Source organism: Silene latifolia, chromosome 3 (assembly GCF_048544455.1).
Source record: "Silene latifolia isolate original U9 population chromosome 3, ASM4854445v1, whole genome shotgun sequence".
NCBI lineage: Eukaryota > Viridiplantae > Streptophyta > Magnoliopsida > Caryophyllales > Caryophyllaceae > Silene > Silene latifolia.
Window position 1 is genome coordinate 96,246,499 of NC_133528.1, and position 24,439 is coordinate 96,270,937.

Genomic DNA, 24,439 nt, shown 5'->3' on the forward strand with positions numbered 1-24,439 from the left:
CCAGCCCTGCGTAGCTTTCTCCGGGTCAGTGTCGGAGATCAAGGCGGTTGGGTCAAATTGATTGTCCTTCAGGGCGATGTTGATAATGTCCTCATAGTCGAGGTGCTTGATGTTATCTTCTCCAAAGAGGAGAGTGACAGCTTGTCCATCGAGGCATGACGACGGCTTAGACTCGGTTGAAGCGGCTTCGGTGTTGTCGGGGATGAAGTAGCAGTCCTGTAAGACTTCCACACCCGAGTACCTAGCCTTGGCCACAGAGTCATAGATCGGCTCCAGAAAGCCATGGTAGAGCTCAGACTCTCCCTCGGGGACAAAGTATCCATTGAGGGTCAGATGATAGGGACGGAGGATAACTCCGTGCTTCTTGCGTTTTCGGACTAGGAGGTTCATCTCCTGGATATATTCATCGGTAGGTTCATATCCCAACCCAAAGGGAATGTTGGGGACCTTAGCCTGTTTCAAGGGAGGCAAGGTGCTCTTCAGTGGATTGAGGGGTAAGCCCGGGAAGTAACCCTGGCGCATCATGATACGGTTGACTGTGAGGTTGGCAAACAGGTCACAATCAAAGGGTGTTGATTCATCAGTTATGGCATTCACAGCTTGGAATCCCCACATTTCGTTATCATCCTCCTCAATGGCTTGGGAGGCTATTCCCTTTCTCATGACGGCTTTGATCGGGGAAGCAGGAATTGTGATTGTTTTCCCGTTGAAGGGGACCCTGATCTTCTGGTGGAGAGTTGAGGTAACCGCCTTGACGGCATGGATCCAGGGATGTCCCAGGAGCATATTGAAGGAGGCGTCGATGTCGACCACCTGAAAACTGGTTTGCCTTTCCAGTGGTTCGGTTGCGACGGTCAGAGTGATGAGCCCCGCGACCTTGCGACGAGTGTCGTCGTAGGCGCATACTCCTTGGTTCGTTGGGACCAAATCGGCTTCCTTAATCCCCAGCTTGTGAGTAGTCTTGAGGGGAATGACATTCACCGCGGATCCGTCATCTACAAGGACCATGGGTACATTCTTCTTAAGGCATTGTACGGTGATGTACAGGGCAAGGTTATGATTGGCTCCGAAGGGAGGGATATCTTCATCAAAGAAGACGACCGGGTTGTTCAAACCAGGGGCGTCCCTTGTCATATGTGCCACTATTTTTTCAGGGGAAGAGGTGGAGGGTACAGTTAATTTTCCCAAGGCATGTAGCAAAGCTTGTCGATGCTCAAAGGACGTTGCGATCAGTTGCCAGATCGAGATTTCGGCTTTTGCCTTCTGAAGCTGTTTGAGGATTGAATTCTCAGGAGCCCTCGGTTGAGTGTCTACTTCCGGGACGACTTGGTCATTCGTTGTTGGAATGACCGTTGGATTGTTCGGGTTCTGTTAGGGGCGTCCGGACCGGGTAAGATGGCCGATCTCTTTCGCCCGTTTCTCTTTCCCTGGGACAATATAGACATCTTCAACGTCGTCTCTCCAGATGCCATTGATTTCAGGATCTCGAAGGCACCTCGGAGGGGTATTTCTTGGTGAGTAGTTTTTGTGAGGATATTTTTGTGAGGGTAATTTTTATGGGGGTAGTTTTTGTGGGGTTGATTATTGTGAGGTTGATTATTGTGATGGTGATTATTGTGATGTGCATGCCAGAATGGTCGCGGGAGCAATCCGTCCTGGTGTGGGTAGTTTTGGGCGCTCGGGGAACTCTCCCTCGGGCGTGGCGATGGGGGATTGAAGATAAGTCGACGGTAGGCATCGTCAAGTCGGGTGATCCTTTCGGAGAGACTGGCTATGGCTTCCTCAACCTGTTGGAACATGGTGAGCATAGTGGCAGCACTAAACACAAATACCCCGTCTGAGGGATCTTTCTCCAAGGCATTCACCTCGTCATCAATGGGCAGGATGAGGTAAGAGCAGTCCAAAGTTGGCTCATCGTTGGAGATGGCGTGGATTCCCAGAGGATTTGTTTTGTTGTTTGGCTTAGTCGGTGGGGGTAAAGGCAAATCTCCTTTCTCAATCATGTCTTGGATGATGTGTTTGAGTTTGAAGCAGGTTTCAGTATCATGCCCTTCCCTTGATGGTACTGAAAGTAGTCATTGGGGTTCCAGAACCGGGACTTCTTAGCATCGGTCGGATCCGGGGTGGGTCCGATTGGTTGTAATTTTCCCTGGTACATGAGCCTCTTCAGAGCACTCGCGTAAGTCGATCCTATATTGGTGAATACTCTCTGGGGGCGCTCAGCTCTCTTAGCAGATGGTTCAACGAGGTTGACCTCATCGATCTTGTTCGTTTAGCCGTAAGGGCGAGATCCGGTCGAGGCGGATCCTTGGTAGCCTCTGCCAGTAGTCTTGGCCAAGACACCCTTCCGGAGGTCATCTTCAATGCGTGTCCCCAGAATTTGCAGATCCTGAAAGGTCTTGATATTTTGATACCTCAGTAAGTTGGCATACACTGGGCGAAGATTGTTGACGAACTTTTCCGCCAAAGTTGATTCACTCGGTTTACTGACCAATTGGGTGCTCACCCTCCTCCAACAGGTTAAGAACTCGGTGAACCCTTCCTTATCGTTCTGGGTTAGAACCTCAAGAGTACGGGTATTGGCTTGTATTTCAAAATTGTCAGCGTATTGTTTGGCGAATTCAACTGCGTCCTCATCCCAAGTAGTAAGGTTTTTCGGATCAAGGGAATAGTACCACTGGCGAGGGATCGGTTCCAAAGAGGACGGAAAGATCCGGGTGAAAAGTTCCTATTTGACCCCTTTAATGGCCATGTAATCTTTGAAGGCACGGATATAATTGAGCGGATCCTCCACTCCTTTGAACTTACGCACATCAGTTAGGGTAAATTTGTCGGGTAATTGATCCCCAACAGATTCGAACCTCCGGTTTTTCTCAAGATGGATATTGTTACCCCGGGCTAGGAGCTATTTTTTCAAGAGCTTTAGCCTCTTCTCAGTTTCAGTCAGAGGTAGAGCATTATGTTCCCCAGTTTCCTTGTTCTCCAGGGCGTTGATACGGGTCTCGACGCGATCCAGAGTGACCTTAAGAGCAGTGAGCAGGCTGGCTAGCTGATCAGTCGTGACATCTCTGTTGTTATCATTGTTGTTGGACGAAGCTGAACACGGGGCCATGGCTATGAGGCAGAAAACGGCTCACATTACAACTCAATCCGACACGGTTCAAAGACTGAATGCAGACGACGCAAAGGATGAGACAAAGATCAGACTCAACAAGACGAGGGTGAATGCGTGTGGTTCCTCGGTGCTGACTCGATTTATGACGTGACGGTATTGACCGAACCTTTGATACGAGTCCAACATAACGGCGCGACGCCATTGGACGGGTCTCGTGGTGAGACGACTAATAAGTAAAGACCCATAAGTACGTTTGCTTTGACTCGATAGACACGAGGCGGAATTGGAATGGTGGACTGAAGTTTTCGAAAATAAAAATTTTCAAAAAGATTCATTTGTCGCTTTAGTGGATGGCTTCCGAAGATAGAGATCTCCGCAAGTCGATCAGTTGAAAGTGTTGTCTTAAGTTTATTTGCAAAAGACGGTTTTGAGTTTGAGTCGGCTCGGAAAACAGTGTATTATTTCCCAAGACGGTTTTGAAATTCAAAATTGTATGTTTTGAAAATCAGGTCTGAAATGTTTGAAGAGGTCTCGGGGACGGTGCATGGTCCTCGGGATCTCGAAAGTGTCTCGAGAAAAGGGTGTGTGCTTTTCTCGGGTTTTGAAAGAGCCATTGTCGGCGCGAAACGGGTTAAAATACGTGTCTAGACGCGGCGATTATAACGGCGTAAAAAGGTGATTTGAAATGGTTGTGAAAAAACCGGGTTTGAAAATCGTCATTACGACGGCCTAGAAAGGCGATTTGAAATGGTTATAAAAACCGGGTTTGAAATCGTCATTACGACGGCCTAGAAAGGCGTGTTGAAATGGTTATAAAAACCGGGTTTGAAAATCGTCATTACGACGGCCTAGAAAGGCGTCTTGAAATGGTTATAAAAACCGGGTTGGAAAATCGTCATTACGACGGCCTAGAAAGGCGTGTTGAAATGGTTATAAAAACCGGGTTTGAAAATCATCATTACGACGACCTAGAAAGGCGTGCAACGGTCGGCGAAAGACCGAGGTTTGAAACGGCCATTATAACGGCGTAAAAGGTGTTTTTTTTTTTGAAAGTTTGAAAATGACACGGAGGGACTTATGATCAAGTAGCACATAAGCACTCACAGTTCATCATATTATGCATTATGCTGACACGGGTTTTGGCTTAAGAGGGTGGGTTACACACCAAGCAATCAAACCCCGATTTGCGAGAGGAATACCAATCCAAACAAAATGTGTAAGGAGGGTGCCCTAGCCTCGTGCTCGAAAGTGATGAAAGCTCTTTGACGAAACAGAAATGTGTAACGTCAATGGTATGCTTGACTCAATCGGGATTTGAAACGCGGGGATGAGAAAACTCACGCCGACGAGACGAGCCAATTGGTCGAAAAGGGTTAGGTTGTGGGCCCGGACAAGGAACCCGACCGTGACCGTAATATCAATTAATGCATTCCAACCAAGACCTCGTTCGAGTCTCACCATCTAGGGATCACAAAGACGTAAGTGTCCTAGTTATCCCCAGTGGAGTCGCCAATATGTGGACATGAGCCACGTCTCGATCTGTGGATTTGGGCCACCTACCGGTCCGTAGTCACGGGCCACCTGTGGACATGCATCGGTCTTTTTGAAAGCCACGCTCGGCGGCGTAAAAAATGCTTTCGACCGGATCGTTTTAGATCGGTCGGTTTCGTCTCGGTATGGGTCTCGAAATGATTAGAGATGTTCGGAGTCGCCACCAAGCATTTGTGGGATGCTTGGAACCCGTTCGAATTCCACTTTATACCTCGGTCAAATCGAAGCACAAAGCAGCGTTTGACATAGGCACTAAAGATAAGGAAATCGTCCCTCTTTAGCATCCTATCTCTAGAATGACTCTCGTACGCCCTGGATAAGGTCGTCCACTATCCAAAGTTTCTGAGTAAGAGGTGAAGGTACGTATTGGGAAGCCCTTTAATCGAACACCCAATCCCGCCATGTAGCGGCCTCTACTGATTGATCTTGATTGGTTGAATGCAAAAGTTGATAAAACGGTTTAAATGCATGAATGCGCATCCAATAATTTAAACCTAACATGTGAGAGCTTTCTAAGTCGATTGATTTAATCCAAGTATCAAGTATAAGATGTCGAGTTGGATTAATGATTGATTTGCATGCAAGACGGAAATTAAACATCCATTTACCAAATTAGGTTTATGGGTGTATAACATGATCCATTTGTCTTAGTAAGGCATTTTGCAAATGTGATTTTGAATAAGCAAATAGTCATCTGATCCATCCTATATCCGGGCTAACCGGAGTCGGGATCGTCCTAGACTAATCTTTGGAAAAGGAACAGCCCTGTACTGCACGGCTACATGAGGCGCGAGCCAGTCAGCGGTGTAAAGGGGCCTCCCCTGGTTCTGAAAATGAGAAAGAAAAGGCCTGCTTTAGCCGCGGGTCAGCCTACGGTTATATGCCGTGTTCTGACCTTTTGAAAAACATTATAAAACGTGTTGAAAAATGGGTGTTTGAACCCGATTTGATTTGAAAGAGTCGTTTAGACCGCATTTATTGATTTGAAAAACTAGACTTGAATAATCATCATTATTTTGATAATATTCGGTGTCGGGTTCGACTTGACAAGCTTGACATGAATAGTTTTGAAAGTAATTATGAACTAATTGTTTTAAGTTCATTTGAATATAATTAGCCGATACTCATCATCGTACCCGGGTTAAAATCTAGCATGGTATGTAGAACCAAGGATGACTTTGTGTTGGTGACTAATATGTTTATTTTGAAGATGTAAAGAAATGATGAAAGCCTTTAAAATACCTCCCAAAAATGAAATAAAAGGCTTTAAAATACCTCTTAAATGCTATTAACCAAATATTATCACCGAAACACGGATTTAACCGTCATGGTATGAGGAACCAAGGGTGAAAAAATGTTTTATGGTTAAAACAAATGAAATAAAATAAAAAGGGTTTGAAAATGTTTGAAATGGTAAAAACCGATTACAAATATGAAAATGAATTAAAGGGGAAAGACGAGAACAAACACGGTTGATCTCTGACCTGGACACCCCATTGAGGCGCGGGCAAGCCGGCGAACCAAGGGGCATCTGTCTCAGGCCAAAAATCAGTTTTGGCTCGTTTATCACATGTTTTGGTTCATGTTATGCACGTTTTAGCATGTTAAAGTCATGAAACAAATGAAAACATGATAAAAAGAGGATTTTTACACCCTCATACTTACATGTTTGGTTATGGCGAGTGACCGACGTAAGTGTAACAACTCGTTTGGTCGAAAAAAACTCGGTTTAAAACCGTTTTGGTAAGTAAAAAGAGTGTTTTAAGATTAGTGACGGTGTAGTGGTCGAAGTGGTCGGTCAAGTGATTTAATGCACGATGACGGTACCAAACAATGTGTAAGGCTTGTATTTACGATCGGTAGGTCGTAAATACGCGTCGGATTGTGACTTAAGAAGTCGAGTCGAGAATTTTAAGGGAGAAAAGAGGGGGCGGACACTCGCGTGTCTCAAATGGGGGGCATTTGAGGGGTATTTATAGGGAAATGAGTGGTTGTGTGAGTTTTGAGCGACGTGGCCACCTGGGCTGCTCAAAGAGGCGCGAGCCACGTCGCGGGTCTTCGAGGTGTGTTGTCGCTTTCACACAAACGCAATCATGATTTGTTCTATCCTAGGTTTTGTAGTCATATGTTTGGTACTTAACCAAACATAAATCCTGGAAAACTTAAGGTAGAAGGTTTGAAATGTTTTGTTTTTGGTGGTTGACTCGGTTTGACTCGTTGTTGGAGTCGGGATTTGAATTTTGAGACGGTTTTTGGTCCGGTGTCGGTTGTGACTCAAGTTAGTGTCATTGCGACCCCACCGTCGTGCATTAAACACTCCAGGTATTTTTGAAATGTTTTGAAATGTTTTATTTTCGAAATCGTTTTAAGTTTTCCGACGTAAAGTTGTACACAAACTGTCGATCAAACGCCGCGATTCCAAAACATGTTGTAGTCTGATAATCATCGGGTGTTTGTTGGAATCTCAGCAGATACTGGGTATCTACACTGGGTCATTGAGTCCATTCTGATTCTAAATTGGACTTAAATTAATTTGCATGGATTTGGGTCTAATTTTTTGTATGACGATATCGGGCCATAAATTGTACTTGTAGTAGTAGTAGAGAATATCTGGTAGCCTGTCATTGCTACAACCCGATAGTGGGTTGTCGGTTGATAGTAGTTGTCGTATTTTTTGCTCCAAGTAGTACGTCGATGATGATTGGCTATCTATCAAGATCTGAGGGGATATTTATTTTATTATTATATTATATATTACTCTCTCTTATTCACTATTTTCTTCCCTATTTCCTTAAACTGATTATTTAGGTATTTTTCCCCCTTTCTTATTTTGGAAACTTTTACTCTTATTTTATTCATCTCTCTCCTCTATCACCAAACCCCACCCAACTCGTTTACCCATATTTTATTACTTCCTTAATGTTGTGACCCACAATTCCTTATTTAACTCCTAATTATTCATACCTCTCTCTCTTATCACCAAACCCCACCCGATTCTGTTACTCTTATTTTATTCCCCGCCTTAATACTTGTGCCCACAAACAAAGGGAAGAAAATAGAGACTAGGAGGGAGTATATTATTATTATTATTATTATTATTATTATTATAGGTAATTTTATTCATACTTAAATTATATTTCATACTAAAATTAAAAGTCTAGTATCTATTATTTTTAAATTTATATTATGGTTAACTACATTAATTATTTTGTATGAGTCACTTTATTATTATGTTACACGGATTTTCAAATTTATAATTATGAATTATACGGTTGAAACGTGTCTTGGATGATACAACCTCTTATAGTAAATTAATCTACTAATTTACGTAAATTAAATCTTATTTGCGTACAGGCTTTGAATTTGTAATTATATTAATTCATTCATGCTGCTGTAATTTATATGTAATTGAACATTGAACATTAAAACAAAACTGATGTAATTCGTATTGTAGATTGTAATTTGTATGTAATTGAACATTGAACATTTCAGAAAAAACTGATTTAGTTTGTATTGTAGATAGATTGTTGCTTTGTAATTAAATCAGGTAGGGGACGTGGTCCCTGAAATTCAGCGAAATAAATTGTACTTTGAAAAATCAACATTCAATCACAACAACTCAGTTATGTGGTTGTTCTTTTAATGTATTGGATTGCTGCTAATTGTTGAGTGAGGAAATAAAACAGCATTTGATGTGGGTGGTTAATTATTGTTTGTTGAGTCAAAAAAACAGCATTTGATGTCCTGCCTTGATCGAATATTGTTGAGTGTATTACTTTGGCACTCATTTGAAATTAATTATTGTCAATGGGTGAAAAAAACATAAAAATTAAGTAGCAACATTAGTACATCTTATCCAATTTTTCCAAAATAATTACCCGTCATGACACAGTTTAAACCCGTCTTGAACTCAGTCTCTAACACCACGTCAAAGGTGAGAAGGGTGCATTGTAAAAAACAATGATTTGGCAAACAAGTCGTGGTCGATAATTAGTTCGTATATCATGGCTCAATTTAAACTCATCACTAATGAAATAATCATCAACATTTAGTCGTCGATGATTAGTTCGTTGAACCATGGCCCGATTTAAAATCTTTGACATGAAATAATCTTGAGCATTAAGTCGTGGTCGATTAGTTCCATGTACTTATGGCCCAGTTTAAACTCATCATCACTAATGATAACCATGTTAAAGTGAGCAAGGTTCGTTGTCAAAAACAATTATTGAAAGGGAGTCAAGGTCTCGTGGTCGATTAATTTGTTTATGATGACCCTTTTAAACTTATCACTCAAGAAAAAAAAATAATAATAAACTTGTACAATTAGTCTTCGTCAATTAGTTCGTTTAGTCATGGCCCACTTTAAGCTCGTTACTCATGACAACCTTAAACTCTGACACTATCTCAAAGTTGAACAAGGTCCATTGTCAAAATTCAAAAACATCAAATTGAAGGCGTGCTGGGCACTAATCTCTTCACTTTCATTTTCAACATACTTCAATCCTGTTTGTAATTTCATTTATAGCTTTCAACTATAATCTCGAAAAAGCCAAAAGTCATTACATCGTCGCAAAATCGAAATAAAGACTGAACAGGCAAATACCATAGAAAAAGAAATATCATGTTGTCCAATATATGGAACTGAAAAATAGTTTTAGAGAGTAATAATACCAAGTTATGAGAGAGCATAATCGGATCCGCTCTCTCCAAAGACATAATAAGCTAGAGATTTGAATCTGACAACTTCACTAAGAATTGCTAGTTGGCTCTAGATTAGTGTCACAAGTGGTGATAATCTCTTCAAAGGTTTCCATTTCAATAGTGATACCACCCTCTACTTCAGCATCTACTTCTGTCATAACCTCATCCTTGTCTCCCATCATCAATTCCTGACCATTTTCTACTGAATCAGAATGAGGATCGGCCCGCTTGGGTTCAGGCTGCTGATCTTCGCGTTCAGCCTGAGACTCAGACTGAGGCTGAGGCTGAGGTTGAGTCTGAGTCTGAGGCTGGGTGTCTTGGGCTTGCTCCTTGAGTTGCACAATTGACGTAGGATATGGGTCCGTACATTTCGTGAGAGTACTTGTCACCAACAAATTCTATGAACACAAAGTACACTGGTCAGATCCTCAGGTCCATTTACAAGTTATGATGAAAACACCTTCATGAAAGTGACATTTTAAAAAGTATTTCCCATATTATGAAGTTAACAACAACAGCATAACCAGGTGCCTGAAGGCCTTCAGTAGACGGAACCAAAGTACTGGACTTTTCAACTTCTTTCAAACATGATTATGCTGCCACTGCCAGGATGTAAAATGGAACAAAAACTTTGACCGAATCAAGACACTAGAGATTCACCAAAAGACAGTTAGTTTAAACAGATTGCAACTAAGAAGCTCAAGTGTCAGAAAACCAACGCACAGTCAATTTGTGTAGTGACACGGTCAATCTAGAAGTTCCTAAATATGATGGATTGATTGGTTAATGGATGGAATATTGGAATGATTCGTCAATGAGACTTCTTAAACGTGATGGATTGATTAGTCAAAGAGAACAGAAAAGCTGTACAAGGGCTTGTTTGTAGTGAGGGATCTGAAGGGAAAAGAAGGGATATAAAATCCCTTGTTTGGTTAGCAAAAGAGGGTGGAGGGAAATGGCGGCGGAGGATTTGGAGGGATCCATTTTGCCTCCTACAACGCAAACCAAAAATCCCTCCACCATAGGAAATATTTGGGAGGGAAATTGTATCCAAACACCCATTCTCCATTCCCCCTCCCCTTCTCTTCCCTCCTTTTCCTTTCCCGCTATCCCCCTCCCCTCCCTTTCCCTCCTCTGCAATCCAAACAAGCCTAAGCAATTATCAGTGCTGCAAAGTGCAAAGGAATGAATCTTGAACAAACCTTCTCGAGAGCCAGAGCAAGTTTTGACAGCTTCGGGTAGATCTTCCGCGCATCAAGTAAAATCTATTTCAGTTAAGTACAAGGTTAGACTTCAACAGTCACATATTTGACCAAGGAGATGCATATGAACTATGATTATTACAAATACGTAAACAATAGCAAATAAGTTATACAAAACTTCGATTATCATTTACACTGGCATTGGCAATCATAGTTTTGGGATTGGAAAATAGGAAACAATGTCTGGAGTGAGTAAAAATATCAAATGAAACTATAAAATACTCAAGTTGCTGCTAAAGAACCATTTCCCTTCATCATAATATTATTATAGCTTCTATAGATGAGATAAACTGATAAAGTGATTAAAAAAGAGAGAAATACACTTTTCTGCCTTCAGGTTCAATCAGTGCATGAAGAAAAGCAATGCAACTCTTTAGGAAGTCTCGGATTAATTTGACTTTCCACTCCAAACCTAATCCAAATTAATTATTTAAACTTCCTTCTAACTTAGACCAAACATATGTTATTACCTACCCGTCAAACCAAAAAAGTAGCTTTTAAATATCAACATGAAATAGTAATACATGCTTTAAAATCGTAATATAAGCTTCCAAGTTTCAACTGCAATATCCCTAACCCATAGCATTGGAAACTTTAAAAAACCACCAGAATAGGTGGTAATATGGACTAATACCTTACAAATCTTTTCCCTAAAACAACCCAATTCACTGAGTACAAAAACGATAAGAATCTCAATTTCTCCAAATCTGAGACGCAACTAAACATGAGGGAAATGGCTTATTCAGATTGCTTCAGCATCATTCTACGATACACAGCTCAATATGACCCACACAAGAATACTTGATGCAACACAAAATGCTGTAAGAAAATTATAGAAATCACGACATGGTTAAACATTAACTGCAAGAAGTAACGCCTACTCTCAAACAAGAAAATCAAAAAGTGAGCCATAAACTCTTGAAATGTAAAACCAAATCACCTCACTAAGTCTCTGCAATGTGAATGGCGGCCCTTCAATGAAGCTGAAAAGAGCTGCGTGTGAAAGAGAATAATTAGGACCAATGATAGATAATGAAAGATAAACAAGGATAAGCCACAAAGCGAGAGTTGTACTAGCCGATAAGGGCGCTGGGTGACGAAGTACAAGGCAAGGGGAGAAGGCGCGTGCCTTATAGACACGGGGCTTATAGTTTTCATAAATGAATTTGTATTTTCTAGATAAACTTTTGTGCAATATTTCGCTTTTATAGATTTCAAAGAGGGTTAACATGTTAAGGAGCAAACATCAATGATAATGCGCCAAGATGAAGGGCATAGTAAAAGAACTACAAGACAAACATATTGGAAATGCATAGTAGGGCAATTCATTGGTTGCGGCATGTCTACAAGTAACACTTGAAGCGCAATAAGGCATGCCTTACTGAGCCTTGCGCTTAAGCAATCCCGAGACGTGATTTTTAGACTAAGTATTAGCTACAAAATTTTGTAGTTATTAACTGTTTCAAGCTACATTGACTAGCAATCAAAGGGTTGCACTGGATTTTCAAAGCAAGAGAGAAATTAGACGACGTGAACAGAACAGAAAAAAAAAAAAAAACCAATCTAGAGAACGGAAATGACATAAAACAAAAATTGAAGATGTGATACAGAAGTTCTTCTGCAATGACTTGCAATTGAAAGGGTTACATGTAAGAAACAAGTTAGAGTGTACCAATACAGAAGACATCAAATAAGATAGTTGACATTAATCTGAAGGATAACATTCTGTAACATGAACTACCAATGGATTTTGTAATCTAGATGAGCATATACCATATCACAAAATGCAGAAAATAGGATAATTAATCATACAATGACATACAATGAAGTAAAGACTAAAGAATACTGCAGCCCTGGGTAAAGGAACTACCAACAAATTCATCTACAATACCAACCACAAGTCATTAGACGCAAACAGAAGATTCCTCCTCTTCTCTTACTATGAAGTACTGCCTCCGTCTCGATCATTTTTTGACCTTTAATTTTGCCACAAAGACCAAGGAGAGGGGAGGGGACCACTTTTGGTTGCTGCTAGTGGATGGCAAGTGGATGACAATGGATTTGTATGATCAAATTACCCACAAAAAAGCTTCCTAATATAGAAAGGTAAACAAATGAATGAGACACACTAAAATGGAATAGGTAAACAATTGACCGGGACGAAGGGAGTATATGGTATGCACATATCAGGAATGCTAGGCCTGCTACTAGATTGATCCAGATGGTTGTTTAATAATCCAGGCTAACGAGTTTGTTAGTCTCAACAGTAGTTTGTTATAGGTTGTTAGAGGAGAGCATCTGCAGGAAGCTATCATTATCAATCATGTATATAAATGACAATAAGACAATGTAAATTATAAGAGATTCAACAGTGACGCACAATACTCTGACTTATCTGACTAACATTCTTTGAATAGTGATCAGGAGATATGAGCAACAACTTCCCAGACAATTTATGATAACAGGCAACAGATATTTACATAGGGAATAGCATAATCATATGGACATAGATTTCACAGTAGCCGTGATGGGGGCTAGGAGTAAGAGTTACATAGCACTACCCCTCCTATCTTGTGTCGAAAACACATATATAGTAGAGAAGTATAGAAGAATACCTTCCTCCAACCTTTTCAGCAATCGTAAATAAGTCTCCTTTTGTTGATCATCGGGCATTGTTGCTTCTGGATACTCCGAAAGGACCTTTATGTTAAAGTTTAGAATAAAAGAGTGAAACATAAAGTAAATAGGCAATTTGCAGAGCCATAAAGATTAAACATACATAGATACAAGCATACCTCGGCATTACCTGCTTCAACTGAAAAGATAGCATGCTTTTTAGGTCTTCCCAATCAAGCCTGGGGGACGACAAACGATTTGGTGATTGAGCAATCGAAATACAAAATAAAAACAGTAGCGGTAAGTGAAAGGGGGGAATGGGAAAGATACCAGAAATTGCCAGTTGAAGCTGTAACTTGTAATGCTTCCTTGACTTGTTCCGGTGACAGCTTACGCTCATCCTTGACTTGTTCCGGTGACAGCTTACGCTCAGATTCTCCGTCTCTAAATGAGAATTAATTACTCAATTAAACAAGTAAGTAGAGAGTTGATTATTGAAAGGGGGAGGGGGGCAGTAACTAGTATACACATACATACCCATTAGAATCAGAGAGTTGAGGAAGATATTGATGGTGATCAATAGAAGCTCCGTCATCAGATGAAGTATTTGGGGGTGGGGGAGCTTCAATGTTGTCCATTGTTCAGTAACTACAATACAGTACATGGATCAAATCACAAATTCAGAAACAAAGATGAATAATTGTCTTGGAATTTAAAGAAAACAGACTACTCTTACCCTTTTTTATTTTACTTCTGAAATTGGATTGGGGAACTGGAGATGCTACTACGTATCAGGGTTCTTCACGATTTTGCAAAAGGACTTTTCCATAATCGATTCATATCATCCCACTTTCACAAATATCATCACCCAAAATTACTAAACTACCCCCTTCTCCTATTTTGATCATGCAAACATTCTCTTTTTTTTTTTTTTTTTTTTTTTTTTGAAAACCCCAAAGAGGGATTTAACTTTGCATATATGAAAACTCAGAACTACATGGAAGTCGACCTTCCCACACTTTCCTACCTATTACAGAATTCGAAAAATGAGCTAAATCATGAGCTACTCTAGTATTCTTACGGTTTACATAACGCCAAAACACAAAATCAAAGTTGCCACACACTTGTCGTACCTCTTCAATAAGCAGATATAGAAAGCTTCGTCCCTTCAGTCCGTCCTTCAAGATATCAATGACGGATTTGCAGTCACTTTCCACAACAACTCGTCTTGTTCCTCTCCTAGCTGCTTCCTTCACGCCTTCGAAGATTGCTTCTGCCTCTACCTCGTCTGCCTCCGCCATGCCTCGTCTCCTTTCCATCACCGCCCAATGTACTGCATTCTCATGATCCCAGCACACCACGCCCAAACCCACACCCCATCCCTCCTTTACCCCCGCATCACACATAATACGCACCCATCCTTCCTCCATCCTTCTATCAACCAGCTCCCTTCTTATTATACTACCGCCCACGCCTTCCTTATTGCACCCTTCCCTGCCAACACCCACAGACCCATTATTTCTCCTTATAGCTCCTATCTCCATCTCCATTAACAGCTCCTCCACCCTTCTCCTCGTATTACCCGTATTCATCGCCCTTTGCTCAAACACCCAGTTATTCCTAGCTTCCCATATCGCCCAACATCCCATCATAAGCTTCCCACGCTCCTCTGCCCCCATCTCCCTCCACAAGTCCTCCACCCACTCCCTCACCCTCTCATGCCCAACTTCCTTCTTTGGCTCCAAACCCAACCCGTCCCAAATCCCTCCCACCCAACCACAACTCTTAACGAGATGGAGACAAGTCTCCACCTCAGCCAAACAGACCGGGCAAATAGCATCCAAGCCTTGAATACGTTTTGCTACATTATCTTTTGTGGGAATCGCTTCATTACATAGTTGCCAAAAGAAAACTTTAACACGAGGAAGCACATTCGCACTCCAAATCCCCTTCCATAACCATTTACTCCGAGCATAGTCAGACGGCCCTTGATCAGCTCCACCATCATTCATAAGAGCACGATATGCGGAACGAACGGTATAAATACCGTCTTTTTCCAATCTCCAACACCAAATGTCCTCCGTATTTCCTCCGCATAATTTCATATTAAAGACCTCATCTTGTTCAAAGGGCAAAAAAAGTGAACGTACCTTATGCATAGTCCACGATTTCCCATCAGCTGCAATAAGATCAGAGACCATCAAATCCTCTTCCCCAGTCACTCTAGGCGATAACACATAGCCCGAATTTGAGCTTCGAATCCAAGGATCACCCCATATTTTAGTACCCATCCCGTTTCCTATTCGTCGTAAAGCACCCTTCTTCAACACCTCTCTGGCTTCCCATATTCCTTTCCAAGTATAGCTCGGATTATACCCTAAACCCGCCTTCATGAAAGACTTCCCTCGGTAGTATTTCGCCCTTAGCAGATGAGCAAGGAGTGAGTCCGTTTCCGTCAAAAGCCTCCATGCCTGTTTTCCGAGCATTGCCATGTTAAATTTATGGAAATCTCTAAACCCCAAACCACCTAGGTGTTTCGACCTACAGAGCTTTTGCCAAGCAATCCATGGAATCTTACGCTTCCCATTTTCCGAACCCCACCAAACCTTGAGACCAACGATCGCAATTCCTCACAAAAATCACTCGGGAGTTTGAAGACACTCATTGCGTAGGTAGAGATCGATTGGGCAACTACCTTTATCAAGACTTCTCTACCGGCCTTCAAAAGTAACATCCCTCGCCACCCCTGCAATTTCTTGCTAAGTTTGTCTCGTAACAGACTCGTAAGAGCCTGCTTAGAATGGCTTAGAATAGTGGGTAATCCCAAATACTTACTCGGGTTATCAACCACACGCACACCCATCTCGTGAGCCACCTGTTCCTTTCTCAACATCCCTGTACCTCGGCTGAAAGACGCTGTAGTTTTATCAAAATTCACCTGTTGTCCCGACGCCATCTCATAAGCCGTCAAAATCCCCTTTACTGCCCGCACTTCGTCCAAATTTGCTTTGAAAAAGAATAAACTATCGTCAGCGAATAAAAGATGAGAAATCATTGGTGCTTCATTCGAAATTTTAATGCCGTGTATAGCCCTATTTTCAACTGCCCTTCTCATTAAACTCGAAAGCACCTCGGCACACAATATGAATAGGTATGGTGACAAAGGATCCCCTTGGCGTAGGCCCCTCCGCGGTCGAAATTCTCTCGTAGGTTTGCCATTAATAAGTACAGCGAAAGAGACCGTCTGAACACACATCATCACTCTATTGATCCACCGAGCATCGAACCCCATCCGCTGCAATACCCGCTCTAAAAAGCCCCATTCCACTCTATCGTAAGCTTTCACCATGTCAAGTTTAAGAGCCATGTGTCCCTCACCCCCGGCGTGTATTCTTCATAAGATGGAAAATTTCAAACGCTATAAGAATGTTATCCGTAATTAATCTCCCCGGGGTAAACGCACTTTGGTTCTCCGACACCACCTGCCCAAGAAATATTTTCAATCTATTAGCGAGGACTTTCGACACAAGCTTATACACAACATTACAGAGGCTAATGGGGCGGAACTCACTCATCTTATCAGGGCTCTTTACCTTAGGTATAAGAATAATAAAAGTTTTATTCATACCTGTCGGAAACGGACCACCCCTTAAAATTCCGAGCACCGTCTTAAGAACATCCGGTCCAACAATGTGCCAACATTCTCTTTTTTTAATTGATAAAAAAAATGAATTTTATTAATTAGCGGGTGGAAGCCACCTAACAAATTAGAAGGAGATTGCCCTAACTGTAGGTAGAGGATACTCCTGGTAGGAAAAAAAATTGTTAACGTCTCCGGAGACATATCAACCCAGATTCGAGTCGAATAATCCAAGGGACGATAGTGAGCCATATTATGAGCAGCATCATTTCCTTCTCCTATTTTCATAAGAACACGAAACAAATTCATCTTCTAATATAAGAATTTTCTAAGCAATAATTCCCAAGTACCTACACGACACCTTTTGTGACTGAAGAATTATAATAAGTTATGATGAGTCTGGCTCAACAACTTTTTGTCGCACCATCTTCAAACCAAAGACTCCCTCCTTTGCTTCTGACAATTCAACTCTCCATTGCATTTTCTCTTGTTGGAGAGCTAGCCATCCAAATGTCCCCTCTCTAATGACTACACCCATCCTATGCCCCATATCCTCAAATTTGGCAGCATCAATATTTATGATCCAAACTCCTTGAAGAGGTGTAATTCACAACGTTTGATGCTCCCTTTAACCAATACTATTCTTTGATAGTCTCACCATTGACTTTGATGTAATTATCCCACTACCGTATCACCCTTTCTACTCCCAAATTTGGGGAACTTGGCTCACCTTCATGAAAGGTCGTATTACGTTCATTTCATAATATATCCTATAAAATCATAGCATGTTTGCTCGCTTGTTCTCGAATACATGACGTAACAATTTTCCGAACACACTCATCCGTGGACCTCGCACAACCCCATTCATCTGCAACCTCAATGCCATAAGCCTCCCAAATAGCTTGCGAATACAATCACAAAACAAGAGCATGAAAATTCGACTCTTCCCAATTTCCACATCAACAACGTTTCGGGTCTACCTCCTTGACTCGCCTATTAAATAACATTTTTGTAATACCCCGCAATTATAAAGACTGAGACTTGACCGAGTATACGGTTCACTCGGCCGAGTAAAGTCCCACTCGACCGAGTGAAGGACCGAGTACCGTCTGGCAGTAAGCTGGAAGCCTTTAAGGATAGTCACTCGACCGAGTGACCATCCATTCAACCAAGTGGAGCTCCCACTCGATCGAGTGGACCGACCACTCGACCGAGTGCCGGTCGAGTGCAGCTTATACGGGAAGTTTGTTTGGTGAGATATCACTTTCATGGCTTATCTCTTCAGATTTTTCACACAAAACCCTTCCCAAACACTATTCACACCACTCTCTAAACTTCCCCAACATCTCTCTAGAGTATCCACCAACAAATCCCCTCAAAAACCTTAGCATCCAAGTGAAGAATCCTTTCCTCCCTGTTCATCCATCTTTTTTGTAAGTCGATTTATACTCCACTTCCTCTAATCTTATCTTAGTAGTCTTGATTATCCTAATATACTACCTCATAATTAATTAGGTTATGAGAATTAAGAGGAATAATTAAAGTGTTTAATTAGTAGATTTATTATAATGGTTTGTAGTAATGATTGTAGTAATTAATATGTGTAGGGAGTTTCATTGAGGACCATTTCTAGTGAGTAGCTTGTGGATTTGTGAATATGAGCTTGAGGCAGGGTTTTCCCTACTTAGCTATAATGATATGAGTGTTTATGTGCATTAATTATCACTAATTGTATTTGTCTCATGATAGTTGCATTATGACATGTTTTGGTAATTAGGGTTTATCACATAAGATGACTTTATGGTAATTAGGTGAAGATAAGTATGGTAAATTGTCACAAGGATGATTACATTGCATTATAACATGTTAAAGAGCAATTAAATGAGAAGAAATGAATTAGTGAAGAATTGAGCATGATTATACTTGTTGTGTTAATATGGTTGCATAGTTGTGTTGCTTGGACTTGTTTGGTTTGTTCATATATAGTTTGGTTGACAATGGAGGATGTTTGTAACAGCCCAAGGTAACCTGCTAACGTGATATTGTCCGCTCTGGGAGACACAACCCCCTCACGGCTTTAAAACGCGTCACATAAAACCAAGTCTAGATTTAAGGGTGTCACAATGTTGGAGGATTATTGGTTACGATTTTGGAGACGGAAGGCGGTTGGGAAACCGTCTTCCGCTCAAGTCACCCTTGGAGCTTCCCACTCCAAGGGGGATGTGCACATTTATTACTTGGGTTATAGAGGGACTCGTGTGGTAAGACACGACGTCTGGCAGGGGACTCGAGTCGCACTCGGGCCCTGTACCACGGACGTGTTCCGAGTACCTTGTGTTGATAGTGGCGTCGTGGGTGTGACCCGGTCACCGGTTTGTGGAGATGTATGTTGGAGGGTGACTCCTATTTATCATCATATCTTGTTGGTTTTACCTTGCATTGTCACATAAATAGGTAAGCTTAATATTGCATGCATTGAACCTTTATATCGTTAAGATAACACTTGGGTTTTGAATTTTCTGTGGTGAACCATGTGGTGATTTCTGCCCATATGGGGAGCAGTGTTGACAGGTTAGCATGATAGATTCGAGGACTTGGGAAACGGTCTTCATTAGTCATCATCACTCTTGTTTATCTTAGCTTTTTGGCTATTGAACTCCTTATTTCGATTTGGTTATACCTTTGGAATGGCTTTTATATCCCTTGAACTTGTAACTGGTTAGCTTGCCACAACTTATATATTTATATTATGTTAAGTACTTCTTTACTTAATTGTTCGCACTACAAACTTAGGAAACCAAGTCTTGTAATGCCTACCATGTGTTGGGAATGCCTAAAGGAAAGGATCTCGACTTATGGAGGTGTTACAAAGTGATATCAGAGCAATGGTTTTAGAGCCTAAACCAATGAACCAATGAACCAATGAACTAGGATGAGTCAATCTAAAATGAACCCGGTTTGAGTCATAGAGAGCTTGTAACAAGCTTGGGAGACGTCCCAGCTAGGTTGTGCCATTGTCCTCTTAACTTAAGTCGGTTCACTACGCGGGGGCAATGTTGCATATCCCTTGTTTGGTGTTGTGGATTTATTACATGCTTGGTGATAACTTATGTGATAACATGGTTGATGATGGCACAATTGTGAAGGATGTGTTGGATGTATAGGTGTGAGTATACGTACTAATTGTCGTCATGTGTGAGTTGTATATGTGTTAATGCCTCTAATTTTTCCCCGTATATGCATTTAGGAACATGTAAATAAGATTATATGTGGACTTGTGTGAGTTAGGATGGATAAATAGCTTATAGCCGCTCGGATTGTGACTCAGCGTGGCTTCTCCTTCTTTGACTGCCTCAAGATCCGTGAGGATCGTTGAGGGGTTGTGAGGGTATTCATCATTGCCCCCTTTCTTTGCTTTATTGACTTAGGTCTTTGGTATTAATCTCCTCTTCTATGCTTGGTCGTTGGATATCATCAAGTTAGCTTCGCTTTAGTTCATTTAGACAAGGTTAATGCTCTTCTCCTACAAAGGACACCAAACCTCATAGAATATGCATAGAAGGAGGCTAAAGACAAGAAACGACCTTAATACATACTAAGAAGCATAGGAACTAGGCTTAGTTAGGGGACTAAAATATGCGCAAATAGGAGTTGCATCAATTTGACTCGGGGGCCACTCATTCTTTTGTGTCTAAGAGTCATGTGTCGACCCTAGGTTTGGGGGAGGGATAACTAGCCAATGACGTTGTGTCCTTACCTTCGGGAGAGTCCATCATATGTTCAAAAGTGCATAAGGAGGTATCGGTCATAGTGAATGAAACCAACCTTCCGATAAACCTCTTTGAATTCCCTTTAGAGGGATTTGAAGTAATCATAGGGATGGATTGGCTAAGTAGACACAAATCCAATATAGATTTCTATCAAAAGAAAATCGCCTTGAGAGGAGCCAAAGGTATTAGGGTGTCATACAAAGGTTACCTAGTCAAACCAAAAGTGAAACTAGTTTCGGCAATGACCTTGAAGACATGTTTGAAGAAGGGTAGTCCTATGATCTTGTGTCAAGTATGGGACACTAGCATGGAAGGACCACAAGTGCAAGATATACCGATGGTGAGTTACTTTGAAGATGTGTTTCCGGAGGAGTTACCCGGGTTGCCTCCACCAAGAAAGGTAGAATTTGGAGTGGACTTGAAACCGGGTACATGACCAATCTCCAAGGCCCCGTACCGGATGGGTCCAAAGGAATTGGAGGAGTTAAAGAATAAACTTTGGGAATTGGCGGATAAGGGTTACATTAGATCGAGTGTTTCACCATGGGGAGCACCAGTTCTATTTGTAAAGAAGAAGGACAGAACCTTGAGATTATGCATCGATTATAGAGAATTGAATAACGTCACCGTCAAGAACAAGTACCCTCTACCAAGGATCGATGATTTGTTTGACCAACTTAGTGGAGTCGGAATATTTTCAAAGATTTATCTAAGATCAGGCTATCACCAATTGAAGATCAAGGATGAGGACATACCAAAGTCCGCATTTAGATCAAGGTACGGGCATTATGAGTTCGTAGTGATGCCATTTGGGTTAACGAACGCACCGGCCGCCTTCATGAATCTCGTGAATAGGGTGTTTAGTCCATACTTGGACAAGTTCATGGTGGTATTCATAGACGATATTTTGGTCTACTCCAAGACCAAGGAATAGCACGAGGAGCACCTAAGAATTGATTTGCAAACCTTGAGGGAGCACCAACTCTATGCAAAGCTTAGTAAGTGCGAGTTTTGGTTGGAGAAGGTGGCTTTCCTAGGTCATGTAATATCAAGGGAAGGAGTTGCAGTGGATCCTACCAAGATTGAAGTCATGTTTAAGTGGGTGGCACCCAAGAATGTAGCGGAAATTCGAAGCTTCCTAGGCCTAGCCGGGTATTATCGCCGATTTGTGAAAGACTTCTCCAAGATTGCTAGACCCTTGACATCATTGATGAGAAAATAAAACCGTTTCAAATGGGACGAGAATTGTGAGACGGCCTTCTTGACCCTAAAGGAGCGCCTAACCACGGCCCCGGTATTATTATTATTATTATTATTATTATTATTATTATTATTATTATTATTATTATTATTATTATTATTATTATTATTATTATTATTATTATTATTATTATTATTTATTATTATTATTATTATTATTATTATTATTATTATTATTATTATTATTATTATTATTATTATTATTATTATGGAAGGATGCGCGCAACTTTCATTAAAATGAAAATATAAATTTACATGAAATTGATGGGGAGCCGAGAGACAATCTGGGCTCCCACACCCTTAGCAACAGCAAAGCTAAGTCTAGTAAAAATGTAAGCGGTCACCCGCATCCTGAGATACCGAGAATTTCTGGATCCGCTTGAGCAAGGCAACAGCATCCGAACCCAACTCCCCAAGTGAAGAGAAAGAGAAAGGAAGGAAACCATAATTACGCGCGCACAAAATCCCCGTACTTAGCACACTTACGCTGAGCAGCATCAGCGACAACCCGGTCAGGCACAAAATCCGTCATCCCAGTCTGAGTCAAAGGAGAAGACCCCGTCAAGTCAATGCACACATCCCGCCCTCTGTCCCAAGAATAAAGCAGCAAATCCGCAGGACGAAGAGAGCCACCATGCCCATCAACCAAACCGATATCAACCTCCTTTCCCGCAGTAATACCAGATCTATAACAGATGTCGAAAAGAGTGTCCCAGACGAGGTTATGCCGATGTTTAACGCCCACAGTACCAGAATAAGAAACAGCGTGGTCCCCAAAAACATCCTTAGAAAAAACCCGAGAGCAAGCAGGACAGGGCCTAGATACCGTGAATAACGGAACACCCAGACGATACCCAAGCACACTACGGTAAGTCTTCCCGTTCATAGTCTGACCCAACCCCGAGATAGGAACCGCACGTAACCAATCAGAGGAGTGAGACCCCTGCTGAGACTGCTATAAAGCAAGCTGGCGTGGTGTCAAAGAGAAAACAGACTCTAAGGCAGCAGCAACCGTTGCGAAATAAATGTCTGCCAATTTCTTCATAAGTTTGGGGGGTGCAATTTCACTAGGATTACCTAAGATACCAGAACCTGTAGTCGCAGTAAACACCCGCGCGGCATCATCAAAAGCAGGGCCAGCAGCTACAATACCAGAAGGGCCGAGGAGCTTAGCCTGCAAACCAGCATATTGCAAACGGGACGCAATAAAAGCATAGAATAAAACATCTCTCGCCGCATAGACACCAAGACCACCAAGGTGAAAAGGGAATGTAGCAAGGCGCCACTGCCAATCCCCAAAACCCGGCCCAGACGCGGTGACAATACGTTCCAAGCTGGAACGAAGAGCGACATCAAAAGGAAGATGGACTGACCCAAAAACACTAGGGGAGTAAGTACGAAGTGAGAAATAGAGCTTAGAAATACCAGTACAAGCTCGAAGTAGAAGCAACTCACACTGCGGGTCCGCAATCCTCGCAACCAAGTCCATTAGCTCAATGGTCTTAGTTACTCTCCTCGCCACAATCTCACTGCTAAAACCAGGACAAATACTGACAGGCCCACCCAAAACTGTAACACCACGCAATGGCCGAGAAATAGAAGGGGGAAAATCCCAGGAAGCCGACTCCGAGGATCCTCAACAGGCCAAAAGACCTCCGTCTTGGAGACATTAAGATGTAGTCCAAAACGAGGGCCATCCACCATAATCAAATCCAAAACCCTCCCCACCACCAAAGTATCACCCACGATGGTGCCATCATCTAAGTACCACACCTGCATAGTGAGGTCAAAAGTGTCTCGGATCTTGCAAACTAAAGGATGCAAAACCAAAGCGAAAAGCAAAGGGCCCAACGGATCACCCTGCTGAACACCTTGACAAGACCACAAGCAGTGTTCCCCATAAAAAAGACGGACAGGGCTGGAATAACAAAACTCCACCCAACGGGAAAGAACCGGGCAACGACGGCGGACCTCCTGAAGCATGGTCGAACGATTAACAAGGTTGAACGCATTATTATTATTATTATTATTATTATTATTATTATTATTATTATTATTATTATTATTATTATTATTATTATTATTATTATTATTATTATTATTATTATTATTATTATTATTATTATTATTATTATTATTATTATTATTATTATTATTATTATTATTATTATTATTATTATTATTATTATTATTATTATTATTATTATTATTATTATTATTATTATTATTATTATTATTATTATTATTATTATTATTATTATTATTATACCTCGTCCCCACCCCCCCCCCTTCATTTCCCTTCCTTTTTCGAACAATAGCAGCAGTACTCAGCAACAACCAAAACAACGCCATCGCCAGTAACATCCAACCTCCTACCTCAAAACCCGACTTCATTTCTCAACCTTTTTCCTTAATTCTTGCACCATTCTCCTCCTTACTTCCTCCTTCATCTTTCGATGTAAGAAAAGTGCCGATTTTCCACCTAATTCAAAATGGCCGTCTTACAAGGGATTCAGATTTTGGA

The 24,439-nt window shown here is 41.4% G+C and overlaps 1 protein-coding gene across 2 annotated transcripts; it reads right to left on the reverse strand.

The window, feature by feature from the left end:
* Positions 1-9,247: 9,247 nt before the first annotated feature.
* On the reverse strand, positions 9,248-14,092 carry LOC141647785 (uncharacterized). 2 transcript variants are annotated; one of them, XM_074456113.1, is made up of 9 exons: positions 13,982-14,092; positions 13,783-13,893; positions 13,645-13,689; positions 13,576-13,611; positions 13,436-13,484; positions 13,245-13,329; positions 11,570-11,622; positions 10,570-10,632; positions 9,248-9,765 (listed from the first exon to the last, which is right to left on the reverse strand). In XM_074456113.1, the coding sequence occupies exons 2-9, from the start codon at positions 13,881-13,883 to the stop codon at positions 9,415-9,417; spliced, it is 783 nt and encodes a 260-aa protein (XP_074312214.1). In that variant the 5' UTR covers positions 13,884-13,893; positions 13,982-14,092; the 3' UTR covers positions 9,248-9,414. The 2 variants fall into 2 exon arrangements, with proteins under 2 accessions (XP_074312214.1, XP_074312213.1); XM_074456112.1 differs by having other exon boundaries at positions 13,576-13,689.
* Positions 14,093-24,439: the final 10,347 nt, after the last annotated feature.